This window comes from Pygoscelis adeliae, unplaced genomic scaffold (genome assembly GCF_000699105.1).
Source record: "Pygoscelis adeliae isolate BGI_AS28 unplaced genomic scaffold, ASM69910v1 Scaffold66, whole genome shotgun sequence".
NCBI lineage: Eukaryota > Metazoa > Chordata > Aves > Sphenisciformes > Spheniscidae > Pygoscelis > Pygoscelis adeliae.
This window is the reverse complement of record NW_008825167.1, coordinates 3,274,006-3,290,317: the sequence shown is the minus strand read 5'-3', so window position 1 is coordinate 3,290,317 and position 16,312 is coordinate 3,274,006. Positions and strand designations below refer to the sequence as shown.

General features: G+C 41.0%; 1 protein-coding gene across 1 annotated transcript in view; it reads right to left on the bottom strand.

Annotated features, from left to right (window-relative positions):
- The window catches only part of SLC7A11 (solute carrier family 7 (anionic amino acid transporter light chain, xc- system), member 11), a 59,351-nt gene that overhangs the window by 30,324 nt on the left and 12,715 nt on the right, over positions 1-16,312 (bottom strand). The window contains exons 4-6 of the mRNA XM_009328773.1: positions 12,934-13,059; positions 10,613-10,712; positions 7,452-7,496 (exon numbers count right to left, since the gene is read on the bottom strand). Coding sequence (XP_009327048.1) covers positions 7,452-7,496; positions 10,613-10,712; positions 12,934-13,059 — 271 coding nt within the window. The remainder of the gene's footprint in view (positions 1-7,451; positions 7,497-10,612; positions 10,713-12,933; positions 13,060-16,312) is intronic.

The following is a 16,312-nucleotide window of genomic DNA, read 5'->3' as shown; positions in this document are numbered from 1 at the left end:
ATTTTATTTTCAATTAAATGCTTTTTCATACAATTTACAAATAGCAAAACCCATGCTTGGTTTTGTTTAAGTATACTTGATCTAGTAAATTAATTTGTTTTCGTTATTTGGCAGATTCTCCCCATTAAAGGATTTTATAGTTCTGAAGACGTGATTGTGAATCTATCATTTTATCCCTCACACAGGGCACAATTAAACTGTGGAAAGTGATGTTGGATTCAGCAGTGTTTGGACACCTCATCTTCTGAGATGCTTAACAGATAACTGAGGGAATTTAGGTAGCCTGTTATGCTGTTAGGTACAGTAAAATTTAGAAAGAATAAAATTTCTATTGAAGTGACACATAAAAATAGCTGGGGGGAGAGAAATTAGAACATCCTCATTCAAGACACAAACAATATATCGAAGAAAAAATGCAAATGCTCACTTAACTGACCTGGCTTTCCCTTTAAGGTAATCTGATGAATTCACATGAGCAAATGGGCTTTGCAAAATATTTGAAAGATTAGCATTTGTCCCTTTTGATTATCTTCAGATAAAATATCACATTGTAATCCTATAACTTCTGCACTGAATATTTGACACTGTAGCCTGACACAAAGAAAATGAATTGGAGTCAAATGTATCTTTTACAAGTAAGTGGAACAGAATAACGCAAGAAAGATTTCGAAGTCCAGGTACCGAAGCTATTCTGCTTATATCGAGGCAGGATACCTGCATCCAGTGTCAGACTTAAAAGGAAGGAACCGTATTTATGCCCAGCTACTTTGTGAGAAAGGCTTGTCCAAAGTTTATTTAAAATTAAGACTGTATCCCCCAAGGGGAACACCCCCAGGTGCTAGTTACTCGCATAGAGACCTACACAGGCTTCCTTGTTCCACTGATACCATACGAGCCTTTACAGAACGGGGACCTACAGAAGCCACACCCAGGGTTTAATAAATCTGCTAAACCCTTCGGTTCAAGGAGGAGGCGCTTAGATTTTTAAATCCAAACAAACTTTTTTTGGTTCCCCGTAGCCCATGGCTTACCCTCGACCTTGGAAGGACATAAATACTCCAAAAATGAAGCCAGGAGGTGATACCTCCCACTCCATAAAGTGGATAGGGAAAAGAAGGGGAGGAGCGAAAGGAGGGAAACAGGAGGAGAAGAGATGAAGTAACCCACCCTCCATTTTCACAGCAAGTTTGTGCCTGAACCAGTTCTCCTGAGTCCCAGTTCAGTGCTTCAACTACATCGTCTGTCCTTCCTGAATGAAAAGCAATGATGAGGTGTGTTTGAAATAATAGACAGTATAGCTGCAGGGAGATAAACTTCTGACTTTATTCATTTTCTGGTGCCTAAGATAATCAATATCAATATTAATATTCCTCTTCAGAGTAGAGCTTGTCATTAGATTATAAAATAACAGAAATGAACAAAGCAGCAGAGAGGCAGAAATGGCAAAGGCTTGCATCCTCTAAATTAACATTAAAAATATTTTTCATTGTTATGATTACTAGGAATAACTAGTCAGGGTCTAGACTGGTAGTGAGCAACAGTGCAATTCAAGTTTCTGATTGATTTTGGAAGGGGGGTGCATCCTAACGTGAAGTGCCAAAAATCAGATGGCTACAAACAACTAGGGAGCTGGAAGAGTTTTAGTGTCTTAGCCACTGTTCCCCTCCCATCCATCTGCATCTCTATAATGCTTAGACACCCTGAAAAAAACCTCTAATACCGCATTTCTCTCACTCCGTCCTCATAGATGCCAAGTGTGACTTATACATTAATTAATACAAATGGGTGGTATATATTAGATTAAACAGACATGACACTCACATTATTTAAACCCAATATAAAATCAGATTATATCAAACATTTTGATATCCTGATTTTACAAAATGTCTGATGACATCAAGCCTTGGTGACTTGCTATATACATCTACTGCTTCTCGGTTCCTTAGAAAAGAAGGAATAAATGAAGTGAGAAGAACACTGGAAAAATCTAATAGACAAACTGACTAATCTCAGACCCCAAGGTCATAGCAAAGCAATTCATTTCTTGGCTTTTCAACAGCACAAGACATGATTTATCAATCTGAGACCAGGTTTATAAACACTATACATCTCAATAATATGTTCTTCGCACTGTGTAACTTTTTAAACAATGATAGATTGCCTGGGCTGGACCAAAGTTATTTTACAAACAGAAACAGAATATTTGCAAATGAAATGGCCCAATAAGGGAAGGAGAAAAAAAAAAAAAGGAAAAAAGAAGAAAGGATTATGCCAAATAGCTGCTATATTAAGTGCAACTGCAAAGGAATCTTTTTCCTGTAAAATATTTTCAGAATCCACATCCTTTAAAAATCTCCTATCTACCATTTTATACAACTGAAATTGAAGACCACTAAAGGAAAAATATTTCCTAAGTTCAACAACACTAACAAAAACTTACACTGCCAAAGAAATAATATAATTTTGAGTTAAAGGAGGGCTATGAATCAATACCTCTAGTTGCCCACTTGATCACAGACTTCCTCGAAGTCATTAAGGAATTCAAGTCTTGGTTTCCCTTCCCTTAAAGTGAAATAATATTTTCCTTCTCTTCCAACAAGAGCCTAATCTTTATAACGTGAAGCGTTTGGGCTCATCATCTGCTTATACTGAGGATGTAGAACATAACTTTTTTAAAGCAGGGTTCTCTTTGGCCAGCATCTGACACAGTCTGGCCCTGACTTTGACGAGGCTCTGAAGACATTGCTGTAATGCTCCTGTGTTATTTTCTCATCTGGAGTCCATCGAAATTCCTGACAAACTAGGGCGCTGATCCTGGACTCTGCTCTGCTTGGGAAGGGAGGAAGGAAGTGCCGTTCAGGCACGAGCTGCTTTTAGGGTCTTGATTGAAAAAGCTTGGTCTGTTTCTTGAGAGTACGGAGTGGACGCTCAAGAATACAGATGAGCTCAAAGACTATGTATAAGAAATGAGTTTGAAAGTTCAACATGCTTGATTTCCAGTCCTCTAAATTTACTGCTCCAGGCAACACGCTCCTGTCAATTTTCAGGTGACAAATTCTCCTCAGACACCCAGCTGTTCCTTCATTCACTTATTATTTAGACAATACAATATGACCCCAGTCTGAGTAGGGCCGATCCTTATAATGTAAGAAAATCAAAAAGATCAAAGCTGCACGTGACGTGGCTGCATGAGGCTATTTTAGTGAAGCTCTGCTTCAAGGATTATTCAGATATTTCATTTCAAACAGCAATTGCTATTGATCCAGCACACATATGCAAAGCATAATTTTCAGAAGTAAAAGAAATTTATTATTACACTTCAACGTTGTTCCACATATTCTTGATAATAAAATTATTTCAGGCTCTTTTAAAAAAAAATGTACATTAAAGCAGCTGAACACTGCAACCACAGCTCCTTGTAAAACAAACATCAACTTCATGTTGCTTCGGGTCCTACTAATGCTGTATGAGGGAAGCACTTTAACAAAGAGGAATAAAGAAATGAGTCCAGGCTTAAAAATGAGACAACAAAAGGGGGTTTAGCAGGAGACAGAAACAGCTACTTTTACATCTTATGATAACTGGGATTATAATAATGTCCTTTTTCTTATACAAAAGACGGGACTTGTGATATTTCCAAAGTGAGAATTCAGCACTACTTTCAAAAATCTGTTCAAAAAGTAGTGGCATTCACTTTCAGATTTTTTTCTTCCTTTTTGCACTTTCCCTTCTATAAAGGGCACTTCCTCTCCACTTGGCTCATTTCCACTGTCTCTGTGTCAGCTCTCTCTACCTAGGATTTCATATCGCCTAGGTATCTCAGTGCCTCAGGCCCATAGTATTTATCCTATTTATAGACCTAAATCTGCAATTTATTGCGCCTGGGCAGACTGCTGCACCTACACAGACTCCCACAGCCTTCAGGAGCCTTTCTGCCTGTACAAACAGCCGCTCCGAGGGAGCACAAAGGCGGCTTTCAGCTGGGCAAGGTCATGAGCATCCCCCCTTCCCCTGCCTCTCTCCTCCATTTCCAATGGCACTTGCGGTACTCCAGCAAGCTTTCCTGGTGCTGCACACACCGCAGCAAACAAAGCAATCCCTATCTGGAAAACTTTAATGTCTAATGGTAGATGTTTCCACCTTCCTGTGCCTTTCAGGACATATTCTAGGGCCCTGACCCATCTCTCTCTCTCTCTCTCACCCTCCACAATACCACAAGAGTGGAGAGGGAGTCCAGGACTCACCAGATAAAAAGGGGCTTAAAGCCAGGTCTCCACAAACGTGGACCCCTGGCAGCTCCGCTGCAACTCCTCTCTCTGATAGAGCATTTCTGCGTTCCCCCTGCTGTAGCTGCGCTATCCTCCCCCACGACTCTTTCGGTACACTTCACTGCGGGTTTGCAGCAGGCTGGTTAACATGGGGACGGTGCTGATCATTCATCTCAGCACCAGCTGTCAGTTACTTTAAAAGCTGCCACACACCTGGAAATACGCAACTGTGACTGATTCTCAGACAAACATTTACCTTGGCACGCGCAGTGAAGAAGGCATCACTGTGTTCACCTCTGTCGCTGTAAGTAATTTGCATCCCTAACCATTGACAAACATTACAAATTGCACACCTGGAGCTGTTACAGGCTCTAAGTGGTTCAAGCCTATACGTCCCTCTTCCCTTTTAAAAACACCTAGAAAATACCTCCGCAGCACTATATGCAACCTTTAACATAAGGCATACAACAAGAAGGAAAGGAAAGACACCATTTTAGGTTAAAAAAAAAAAAAGGCAGTTGAGTTCTAATAAACGCCTACAACAGCAGCATGAACACTGGCTCACCTAATGCCTGCAATGAGTTTGGTGGGAGCTGAGACAGTTGCCCCTGGGTTTAGTTCACACTATTCCCTTGCCCTGTATCTTTGGAAACGGTGGTGGAGCAGGCCTCAGCAGGATGTCTTTCCAACAGAGCAATTCACAGGTGGCAACTGAATAAAAAAAATATTACAACTGTTTCATTTAATTGCTTGTTTCGGGTTAACAGAGTCCAGAATCCCCATTTACAGGTGGTACAGAGGTCTCCGTCAGCACAGCCGGTAGCAATCCACTTGCCCTGTCATCACCTGCCACTTATTTAGCAGTGTTTAAAATCCCAATCTCTTCTACTGTGTATCTGTACCTGTGCGTGGAGACTGTGATCCCAGGCACCCTGCTGTAAACGCTGGGCATCTTCCCTTCTCATCCTTTCAAAGTGCAACCCCAAGAAGAAGAGCGATGAAGGGGAACTTTAACAGCTTTGCGACAACATCGCACATGTAACACTGAGCTGTTTTTTCCAGAGCTGTCCTGGAATACACCAAACCAGCCAGGCTACGTGGCTTGCCCCCCCGGTCCTGCATCCCCACTAGCAGCATAATTAAGGTCAGCAGCTCTCCAATGGTAACCTGGAGAACAGAGAAGCTCTCCCGAGATGGGGGCAGAACAGAGTGTCACTCTGCCTCACATCCCAACTGCAATGAAGAAAACCCCCGAATCTAGCCCACACCACTTTTCTTAGCTGTGATACAACATGCTTCAATGGGTGTTAAAAAAAAAAAAAGGAACTATGCCTTTCTGTCCTACGCAGCAGAGGGCAACATGTTCAAAAATATGCACTCCTCTGACTGAGACCACAAGAAGAAAAAGTCAAGATAAACCAAAATATCTGTAACGAAAATTACCGATAATTTCAGTTAATCACCATACCGTTAAGAGGATTGCAGAGACACACAAGCATATGAAAAGTCCCAAAGGGTGGTAGGCATGTGCATGTTTAAAAACATCACACAATATTGATGGCAACCACATGATAGTTTACAAATCATATTGCTTCTAGCAAATGCTTTTTATCACATCACATCACCTCTGGCTCCTAACCCATCTCCCCAGAATTTCCTGAAGCAGTCGAAGTCTTGGACCAGAATCACTTCACTCCTTTATTTAGTTTCACATTTCTTCTCAAGCCAGTCTGCCATACAATGGTTTTTCAAAAGAAAACCTGGGGATTTTAAAATGTCTGCCTCCCCTGACTTTATAAAGCACACAGTTCCTTGGTATTTAAACCCAGATTTGCTACTAGATCATCTAGCCCGAGTTCCTGTGTGTCCCAGGCCTGGGAAGCATTAGCCAGATACTCTCCACTGAGCCAAATGCCTTGCGTTTTACTAAGGCACGGCTTCTATAAAGTTCTGTCTGAACTGAAGACTACCAGTGAAAAATCCAATTTTACGTAGGTATCTGTGCTAATGATTAGTCAACCACCTTGTTAAATATTAACACTGTATTTTCTACCTGCATTTGTCTGGTTTCAGCTTCCAGTCATATATTGCTCAGTATACATATCCTGATCACATTAAAGAGCCCGTTAACACCCAAGATCCCTCAAAGGCACTGAAACAATGGAAATTTGCCAATCTTTCTGTCATCCTCATGTTTTATCATCAATTTCTTTGTAATTGTTTTCAGGTCTCTGATGAAAATTCCAAACGGCACCAGGCTTGGTTCAGGCTTTGAAGAAACCAACTACAAATCTTCCGCATGCTCCCTGATGGCTGTTTGCATTTTTTTTCCTTTATTTACATGTCTAAGATATGTACCTTTATATTCTCTGAGTGTACGGTGCTGGGGGTCTTTTTAAACAGTAAGTTATTTGGTACCCAGCCAGGTATCTTATTTTAAAAACCTAAGAAAATTATATCTACCCATTAATTCTTAATCAACTAAATTGTTAATTTCCTCAAAGAACATAATCGGATTTGACAAGGCATATTTTCTTTAATTTTTAGAAAAGATTAATATTGTTTTATTACTGGTTGCATGTACCAAAACATATCTACCAAAATAGATCTGCCAAATCAAACTCTCCGTAACAGGACAGATTTTCTTTCCATATTTTGCAGACAGGTGCTGTGAGAGTATTCATCTCTGTTTTGAAACAGACTCCCACCGATATCCCCTGTTAAGCTTAATTGGGTCGGATGCTGTGCTATGTGTATTCAAGATCCTGCAACTCTGAGACATCTAAAACAAGTAGAACTAAGTATTTGATTAATATTTAAACATAGCAAAACTGCCAAATATTGCAGCAGATAAGTTTCTTGGGCAAGATTTCCCTGACAGGATACAGTAACTTCTACTGAAAGGAGCCACTGATAGTTACTTGTATCCGGAGGGGGAGAATCAGAGCCCTGGAGATCTACTTAGTTTTCTGCTTTCTGTGCACATAAAAGCAGAATACATAACAAGGTCACGACAGGCCCAAAATAGCAAATCTTCAAGCAGTTGCAATTCAAATAGATACCAGATCTGCTGGAAAGCAAGCGACTTGACCAGCATGAAGAATTTCTGAAGATCACTACTTTTATAGCATTTTAAATTTTATGACCATTTTTCAAAAGTCAAGAAAAACATTAGGTACATACTTTTCAGGGTTTTCCACTTCTTCAGTAACAAAATTGAGGTAAAACCTAAAAAAGAGTTGTAAAATATATTATAAGGGCTTGGTAGGTTTTGATTCTGTATTTCTTTCCCAAACAACCAAGAAGATGCTTTTAGTTAAGCACTGCTGTTAATTATAGTAGAATTTGCAGACCCATGTTCGGATTAACGAGAGTGTGAGATTTAACCTTCCCTCATCCCCACACTCAGGAAGGGAGTTGTCAGAAAAGACAGCAAAGCAGAAAAAAGACAAAAGCTATGTAATGTCGGTGTGGAATTAAATTATTTTCCCCGGCATACTAGGCAAATTATGGCTTACCCTAATCCTATGCACAAACGTACATGCCCCCTCAAGCCTCATATTCCATTTGTGGCTGTAGCCTTTTACAGTTTCAGGTTGTATTGGCAAAAATTCTCATCAGGGTACTCAGCAAGGACTTCTTAACAATAAAAATGAATGAAGCCTCAAAAAAACCCTCCTAAAACTAGGATTTTGACACTAGTGTGTCATATACAATCACAAACCCAGGCTGCTAATCTTGTGTGCTCTTGCACAACCTCCAGTACAGGTTGCACTCTGGTCATATTCCAGCAGCCTGCAAGAGACAGCTACGTATGGGAATTCATAGGAACTACTCACCGGGCACAGCCCTGCATACAAAGCAACCGTAAGCCTCAAGGTCACTGAACCATGTGTTCTGCATTTATTAGCACTAGGTCTGTGCATCACTGGATCACACAGATGTGCCTGGCTCAGATATGGGCACAAAGTCACATCCTGGCTAATTAAACAGAGCAGTCAGTACTGTGCTTATCCTGGCTTTCTACTTTTAGGACACATACAGGAAGACAAATGATATCTGACCCAACAGTGCTACAGTGAATAAACAAATGGTACCTGACCTGGCAGCCTGGGAACTTTTCTGTATCACAAGTCTTGGACCAGATCTGGGTTAGCAGAACGAGCTAGCGCTGGCTCACGGTTTTAAAAAAATATGACCAAGCATGAAATTCTATAAAACTAGATTTGCCATCTTATACAACAGCCCCAGTACTTGTTTCTAAACTTGCTAGTGCACAGAACACAAAAGAAGAGGTTGGGATAGTTCAAAGGAGAGATGGCTTCTGACGCGTAGGATGTTTAGCTACTTCTTTCTGGTCTTAGTCCTGCTTCTAGACAGAAGTGATTTGACAGTCCTGCATCAGTCCTTTTATTGATGCAAAGACATGCTTCCTTGCATTCTTTCCTCTACTTATCCTTTTTCACCCAGCATTTTATATACCCAATAGTCTACACTTGCTCTTTGCAGGATGAACCCACACATATAAGAGATACTACCTTTGTTTTGTTCTTTAAAGCTGTATCATTAAATCTTAATAGTCTTATAGGCTATGAATAAAATTCTGCCTGCGTCCTGGGACACAACACCAACACTTGCAACACTCCTTCACATTCAGCTTAGTGGATTGATTTAGCCCCATGAAACTGATAGTGCAGGGGTATTGACACTCCACTTAATGGTCTGCTCCTCTGTGCTCTGAGGCAATCAATCTGAGCTGGTGACAAAGATAAATAGGCAGCTGGGAAGAACCACTAGCCAAATTAGGTCTTTTTCTGTTAATTTCTTTTATAAGTGGCAAATAAGGACCTTGAAATAAAAGTCAGAAGGTGTAAAGGAAAAACAGAGATGATTTTTATTGTAGGTGTTTGGAACGTTGGGTAGAAAATGGAAAGGAATGGGAAAGAAACAACAGAATAACAGTATTTTTGATGTAGCATTTTACAGTAAACAAACTCTGCCTCGGTGATGAATAATATTAAAGAGCTTTTAAAATTGCCTTCATACAAAAATGTACAGTTAGGTTAATATTTTAAAAGTGAGAAACCATCACATGTATGGATATGAGAGACTGAGGCGGTTATATGAGAGAGAGAGGGAAGAAGGTAGAGACTGTCCACATAATGAGTTCAATTTCTTTGAGGCTTCAGAATGCCAGGCTCTTTTCTTATATATCTATCACAGATAAAGGCTTTGGACTCTCTTGGGTTCCCACCACCACCGCCACCATTTAATATAAAAGTTCTGTTCAGTACTTCAGTGTGCATGTTTACAATGCTCCTGCAACCGGGGAGTTGCAGACAGGCAGAGAACTCAAATGCTTGGCCCGCTGTCCCTCCAAATTAAATAAATAAAACCCTTATCTCTCAGCCCTCGCCTTTTGTGCAAGGTAAAGAATTTGGCTGCCTGTGAGGCTATGGAAAGGAAAGGGAAGACCTGCAGACAAAGCTATCTCAAAATAAGCTCACTCTGTGCATTGTAGTCTTTTTTTTTCCCCCCACACTGCTGCTGCAAAAGCACATTGGCACTGTGCAACGTGGAGCCCTCACCAAGCATGAAGAAATCGTCAGGCAGATCCCAAGAGTGGCAGCGCCTTTCAAATCAGCTGCTGTGTACTTCGGTGGGGGAGAGGGAAAGAACTTGAAAGAAAGTTCTGAGCAGGATACTTGAAGGCAGATTCTCATACCTTTGCTCACAGTCAATAGCACTTGACTTCCATGGAAGCCAGTTGCACTTCTTGTTAAATGAGGTCCAATTCTCTCCGAGCAAGAGGTGCAAGAATCTAGTTTTTTAACTTGCTTTGTGGTCTATACGAATGTTATCGTGGTTCCCTTCTTATTCTTCAAATACTGCTTTTACAAAGCAAAGGCTGAGGTCCACCCAAGCGGGATGGAGATCCACAACTTTGTAAGAGTTCATAGATTTTTCATGTAATTACTGACTTGTTCAACAAAAATTAAAGCTTCATTATCCTTTTATCAAAATACCTGATGAAAATTTAAGAACATTCCTTCTTGTTGCCTTTATTTCTAGTCTTAAGAACAGAAATAAAAGTCTGATTTTTTTAGTATTCAGTGCGTGTTTACCTATTGTACACTGTAGAAGAAAGATCTTTCCTTTGTAGAGCTGCTTGCAGAATAACTACTGAGCATATGGAACAGTGGTGAGATCTATCCTTTACTACATGATGTAGTTGGGCAAAGATGTAGAACATGCTACTCACGTCTTCATATAAACAAACATCTTTGTGAGAGCATAGTAGTGTCTGTTTTCAGGACAAATACTTATATGTTTCAACAACTTACCAGCCTGAATAGGCATACATTCCTGAATAGAAAGCAAGTGGTAATCCCATAACACTGGCATCATTGCCCGCAAAGGCATTTTGAAAGTGCTGTGTTTCTCCTGCAACATCAACAAAAACAATATTGAAAAATAAGCTCTTTGGTCACCTACTGCTTTAAAACAAATAAATATATCATACCATGGAACATTTAATAACCCAACAGTTCACTGACTTCAAGTTCTGCCCTTGACCTTAATTTCTGACCCAACCCTTGCAGCTGTAGTCTGCCAGCAATTGTAAAATGTTTCGTGGCGTCCCTAGTCATGCAATAGCAGAATTTGACCTATTAGTTTTTTTCAAAGCATTCTGAGCTTGATGACACTCACTGCACTGTCATCTCCAGCAGTGACTTACATCAATATGAAAGAGCAGAATGAGCTCTAGTTTTTGCTGTGGAAAATTTCACTTGTTAAACATTTTAATCAGAAGGAACATAGCTAGCATTTCACTCACAAGCAACATTTTTAAGGTAAACAAACCCAATATCTTAAACATTTCTACCACTGAAAAATTTAGTAACTCCCTACCACATTATAGTCAGTACTGTACTAATATTACACTAAGTAAAATTACATATCTATAAATGCAAACATGTAAGAGTTGTGTTATGCTCTTATTCATTTACAAGGTGCTCTATGGTATGTAACACCTCCCTACAATATCCCAAATTTCCTGAGAAGCAATGATCCTCCACAGAAAAGGAGCAGGAAGCAGCACAATTCATTCAGACTTAAATTAGCAATGGGTCAAATCCTCTACCCTTTACTCGGTTTTTACTGAGCCCTCAGTCAAAATTCCCATTGAAGCGGAGGCTTTTTGGGTAAGGGAAGAGCTGCGGCCAAAGGAAGGTCCCAGTGGGGAATCAGGGACGCTATCTGAGCTACTTAAAGGCAGCAAAACCCATCCAAACCTGTGTCTGGCCTGCTCCAAAGGTCTAGGAAAAATGGGGCGGAAGGGAACAGAGAGAAATTTTGCACATGAAAGGAGGTGAGGGAAGAGGCATTGCAACGGCCAGAAAGGAAGTGAAAAACATGAAAACAGAAATAGTGAATCAGCAGAGGGCTACACAGGAAAACTTTTATTTCAGAGTCTATTGCTAACCACAGAGAACCGCCTGTCCCTGAGAAACTGAGCTCACCGCAGAGTCTAAAGCTGTGCTGTTGATTCAGATGGGAGGCTTTGTGAAGCATCACAAAAGAGCATCCCCAGGGACAGAGCCAACAACTGTGATAATTTTTGTTAGATAAAATCTGCCACGAATTCATTAAAAAGTGCTCCCCTTTCTGGCCCTCTGTGCTGAATGGCTCCTTGTGCTTTGTGTAGTTATTGTCTAGCGTTATTGTAACGAGAATGAGCTGGGGCTTGTCACCATCTCACCCCCCGCTGCTGATAGGGCTGTAATAGAAAAGCCTCTTCAGGTAGCTGAGCATATGTCAGTGAAAAGAGTTTCGCTGCCAGCATGGCTTTACCCAAACGACTTCCAGAGAGCCAAGGAAAGGCCTGCACAGCCGTGTTCATGCTGGGTGCTGCTGGGGAGAACAAAGGTGTGTTTTCACACTCCTTGTTTATGCAGCGACATTGATAAAGTCTGTAGAGTAATTCTGGCCCTCCAAACACTTCTGCTTTCCTTTCCCACGCTGGGGTTAGCCCCAGACTATTGCCTTTACCTGTATGTTTTAGTTTTTCACTTGGAAGAAGTAAAGCATGCATGCAGCATGAGCATCCAGTAATTGCAGGCAGGAAGCCATGAAAGCAGTAGCTAACTATAGTTTCTCTTGCCAGTACAGCACCTTTAACTTCACAATTTACATCACCAAAGTGGCAGAACAGAATCCATGATATATTCCCCAATTCTGAGCCCCCTCGGCCACCACATACCCAGTACTGAACAGGACTAGGCACTAGCCGTTAAAGGAGACATATTCTGCTTGGACTAGGCATGTGCTTTGGGGATGGGTATGCCCATTTGTCATTAAAACCCATCCTGCCCCTTTCACAAAGTTCAAGCCAAAGGCAAATTACAAAGAGCAATCCTGTCGCTCATTTGAAAACTGAGTCTGATCTGAATAGACTCATTGGCATGCTGAAGGAAATACCAGTTCATCCCAGTGTAGTTCCACTTCCAATCAATTACATGAGAGTACAGAGCTTCAGTTAAACAAGCACAGACTAAGAAAGAGATTTTGCTGCTCTAAGCATTATTTGGTGGAGGCAGGTGGGGAAAGACTGGGGAAGGTAAAGATAAAAGCACTTTAAAAGCATTTACTTTTCTTTTCATACCTTTAATTAGCTGGATAACTCCAGGGACTATAATTATCAGAATTGCTACAAGCTTGCAAAAGGTAAGGATAATCTGAATGCGGGCACTCCAGCTGATACTCGTGCTATTCAGGACCATCACCAGCGCTGCAAGGGGAAAAAGAAAAGTCAGAAAGAAATACTCATGCCACTGAAATCACCACAAAACTCTTTGCCAGCAGAGAGGCCACACACACAATAAATCCTGATGCTTTAAAGGAAATACACCCCGATAAACTTCTCCAGCTGCTGCCCTCCCACCTCTCACGTTCCCCTTCCAGACGCCACACAAAACGCTTGAGCTGAGCCCCTCCGACTGACCCACTGCGCGGCCCATCCGTCTCTCCGTTCTCTGCCTGGCTCCCTCCACACCAAATTACAGCTTCGTTTACCGAACATTGTTAGCTGTCGGTAGACGATGGGCTGGCAGGACCCTGCCCTGGGTGAAAGAAATCAATTGCCCAACTCCTGTCATTCCAGATTTCTGTATCAGTGCCAGTGTGAGTAGAGATTTGCATTTTGAGAAAACAATAACAATTAATAATCATATTAAACTTTCTCACCCCCGTTTAGGCCCTGCATAAATTTGCCACTCACTACCTTATTTACCCCCGCTCCTCTTTTCCATTCTTTCTCCTCCCTTACGGCCGAACCACTGGAGATGCAGGAGGACCAGAGTGCAAGTAACATCCCTGTCCTTGTTGGGAATTGGTGAAGAAACAGAGACCTTTTACTTCTTGAAAACAAAGCCCAGTTCTGCACCTCACCAACACGTAAGAGAGAGAAGTGAGAAAGGCTTTTACGTCCTGCCTGCTTGGCTCGCGTCTCCTTCTGGGTCAGGGAGGGCATCTTCTGGCCTTTACTACAGCACTGACTGACAGGAGGACGGTAGGTCTTATCATTTGAGTGCCAGTTATTCTACCTTATTTAAACAATTACCCTTGCAAAATAGAATCAATAAAGGAGTTCAGATATTTAAAAAAAAAAAAATTACCTAAAGAATGGAAAATGTGAGACATTTCACTAGACAAAAAGTCACTTTCCCCCTCTGCTGCAGGGAAAGGCGAACGCAGTCAAACAAGCCTGCTCACTCGTCTTCTCTTGCCGTCATATCGAGCTAATGAATTAGTTCCTCATCTCAGTCCTCCTGTACAAACTCTCTCAAGAGCACCGGTTTGTCTGTATCATCAGCCATATCACACATCTTGGGATGCATAAAAACACAAGTTGCTATCTCCTGCTAGAGTCTGGAAGCTAGTTTGTATGAGCTAGCATTGTAAATCTGGCATGGTACAAGCTTTCTGGCAGCAAAACCCACTGATTTATCCCAAGTCTTTTACACGGACTCTGTTCACTGGCAAGGCCAAAAAATATATCATAAAAAATTCTTCTCAGTTGAAACAAAAAGTAGGTTTGGTTTAATGGAAAAGGGAAAAAATTCCAAGTAATCTGGATTCCAATGTATTTTTTAGATATTTTTGATAAAATAAAAATTCCAGAAAAAAATATAAAAAGTATTTTGTGGAATTTTTATTTGGGAAAGAGAGGGCCCCACTCTCAAATAGACAATTTACCAAAGTCAACATAAACTCGCAACATCACTTAATGTGAATTTTTCACCAAAAAAAGATCTTAAAGGTCAAAATGTTTTTCCAGTTCTGTATTTCACCATATTTCAGAACTGAGGCATTATTTTCTAAGTCACAAAGAAATCACTTGGACTTCTGCAAAGTATCACTTGAGATCTAAATACTTTTTTTTATTATTATTATTACTTCCATGTATACCTATACTTGGCAAGAAACAGAAAAACCCAGGGGCCTGATTCATTACTCTGTTGCCCCGATACTACCCTGACATATCTTCACTTATTTAAATGTTGAAAGATCCCTTTAGGTTGCTGCTGAATATTAGCACTGATTGAGGCCCCCCCTCTTTTCCTAGGGCATGATTACCAGGAAGGTTAACAGCTGTCATTTAAGCAAAATATATTTAACATCTTCATTTGACCAACAGTGTTTAAGTTATAAAGAAAATCCAGTACCATAAACAAGCACTGGCTTATTTCAAATTTCCTAGAAAGTTCAGGATATTAGGATATTGTACTTTTCTTTCCCAGAAGACGAAGCCCAGGCAGGGACCAGGCCACAAGAAAATGTCAAGGAAGAGTTTTATGTGTAAGAAAGCATCTGCAATTTGACATCCAGCTTATTCAGAGTTCAAGCTGACTGCAGCAATCGGTCTGTTACCTTACACAGGTCAGCATAGGTAACGTGAGCATCCTCCCTGCAGAGAGCCCTCCTCGAGGTTTTCTAATGCACTGGTTTCACCTTCCTGATACAGATGAGAATGTCACTGGATGACAAACTAGTACGAACGCTAATGTCAACTCACACGGAAACTCACAACGTTCCTTGCTGGCCAGCCACACATAAATCACAAGCCCCAAATCTGTATAAGAGATACAGTGGCTTGAAAGAAAAAAATGCAGGCTGGTATGTTCATGAAGACAGCCTGCTTCTGAACTCCCCAACTGTGAGTTCAAGCCAGCCAAATGTTTCATCTGAGGCTTTCCAATCAAATAGCGAAAGCAAAACAGACACTGCACAGAACTTCATTTAATCAGGAAGCTGAAGGGACGCTACACCTGCAGTCAGCCCAGTGCACGTACCGTTACTTTTGATGGTCCTCTATAAGAGTAAGTCAGTCCCTTGCAGAGTTGGACAACTGAACAAACACAGTAGTTCAGGTTGCAGAGCGGAGACTTACGTTCTTAGAAGATTTGAGACCAATTTGGTATTTTTTTGAATTTCATTTCATTGGACTTAATAGGCTATAAGAATTTACAGTCTTCTTATTATATTCAGTCTTAGTTCTATGTGCATAACAGACATAGAGGGATGTTGGGCTTATACTGCTATCACGTATCAGCACCATACTGGTTGTGTTAGCAACTGGGTAGTGAAAGGCAACGGAGAAGAGGAGTCATGAAGAAAGCTGCTAAAGAGCAGGAAAAGAATATGACAACTGTGCCAGGATTCAAGAAGGAGATTATATCCTGGCACTATGGTCATTATTCAACACGTCTCTTCTATGAATAGGGCTTTATGGAGATACTTCAAGAAACTGATTGCAGACGCTTTGATACAGGATCACAGCAAAGATCAGAAGGAAGCAGCAACTCCCCAGACAAAAGGACAGTGAAAGGAAGACTCATCTCTAACTTTGCTAACTAAAAGTCAGGCATCTAGTGTGTCTACATCCTCAGTGAAGAGACATTTACCTCCAGAGGATGAATAATAACACCTCTTTCAGATGCCTATCTCAGATGAGATGAGTGGCCTTCAGGAAGTGTCTCTTT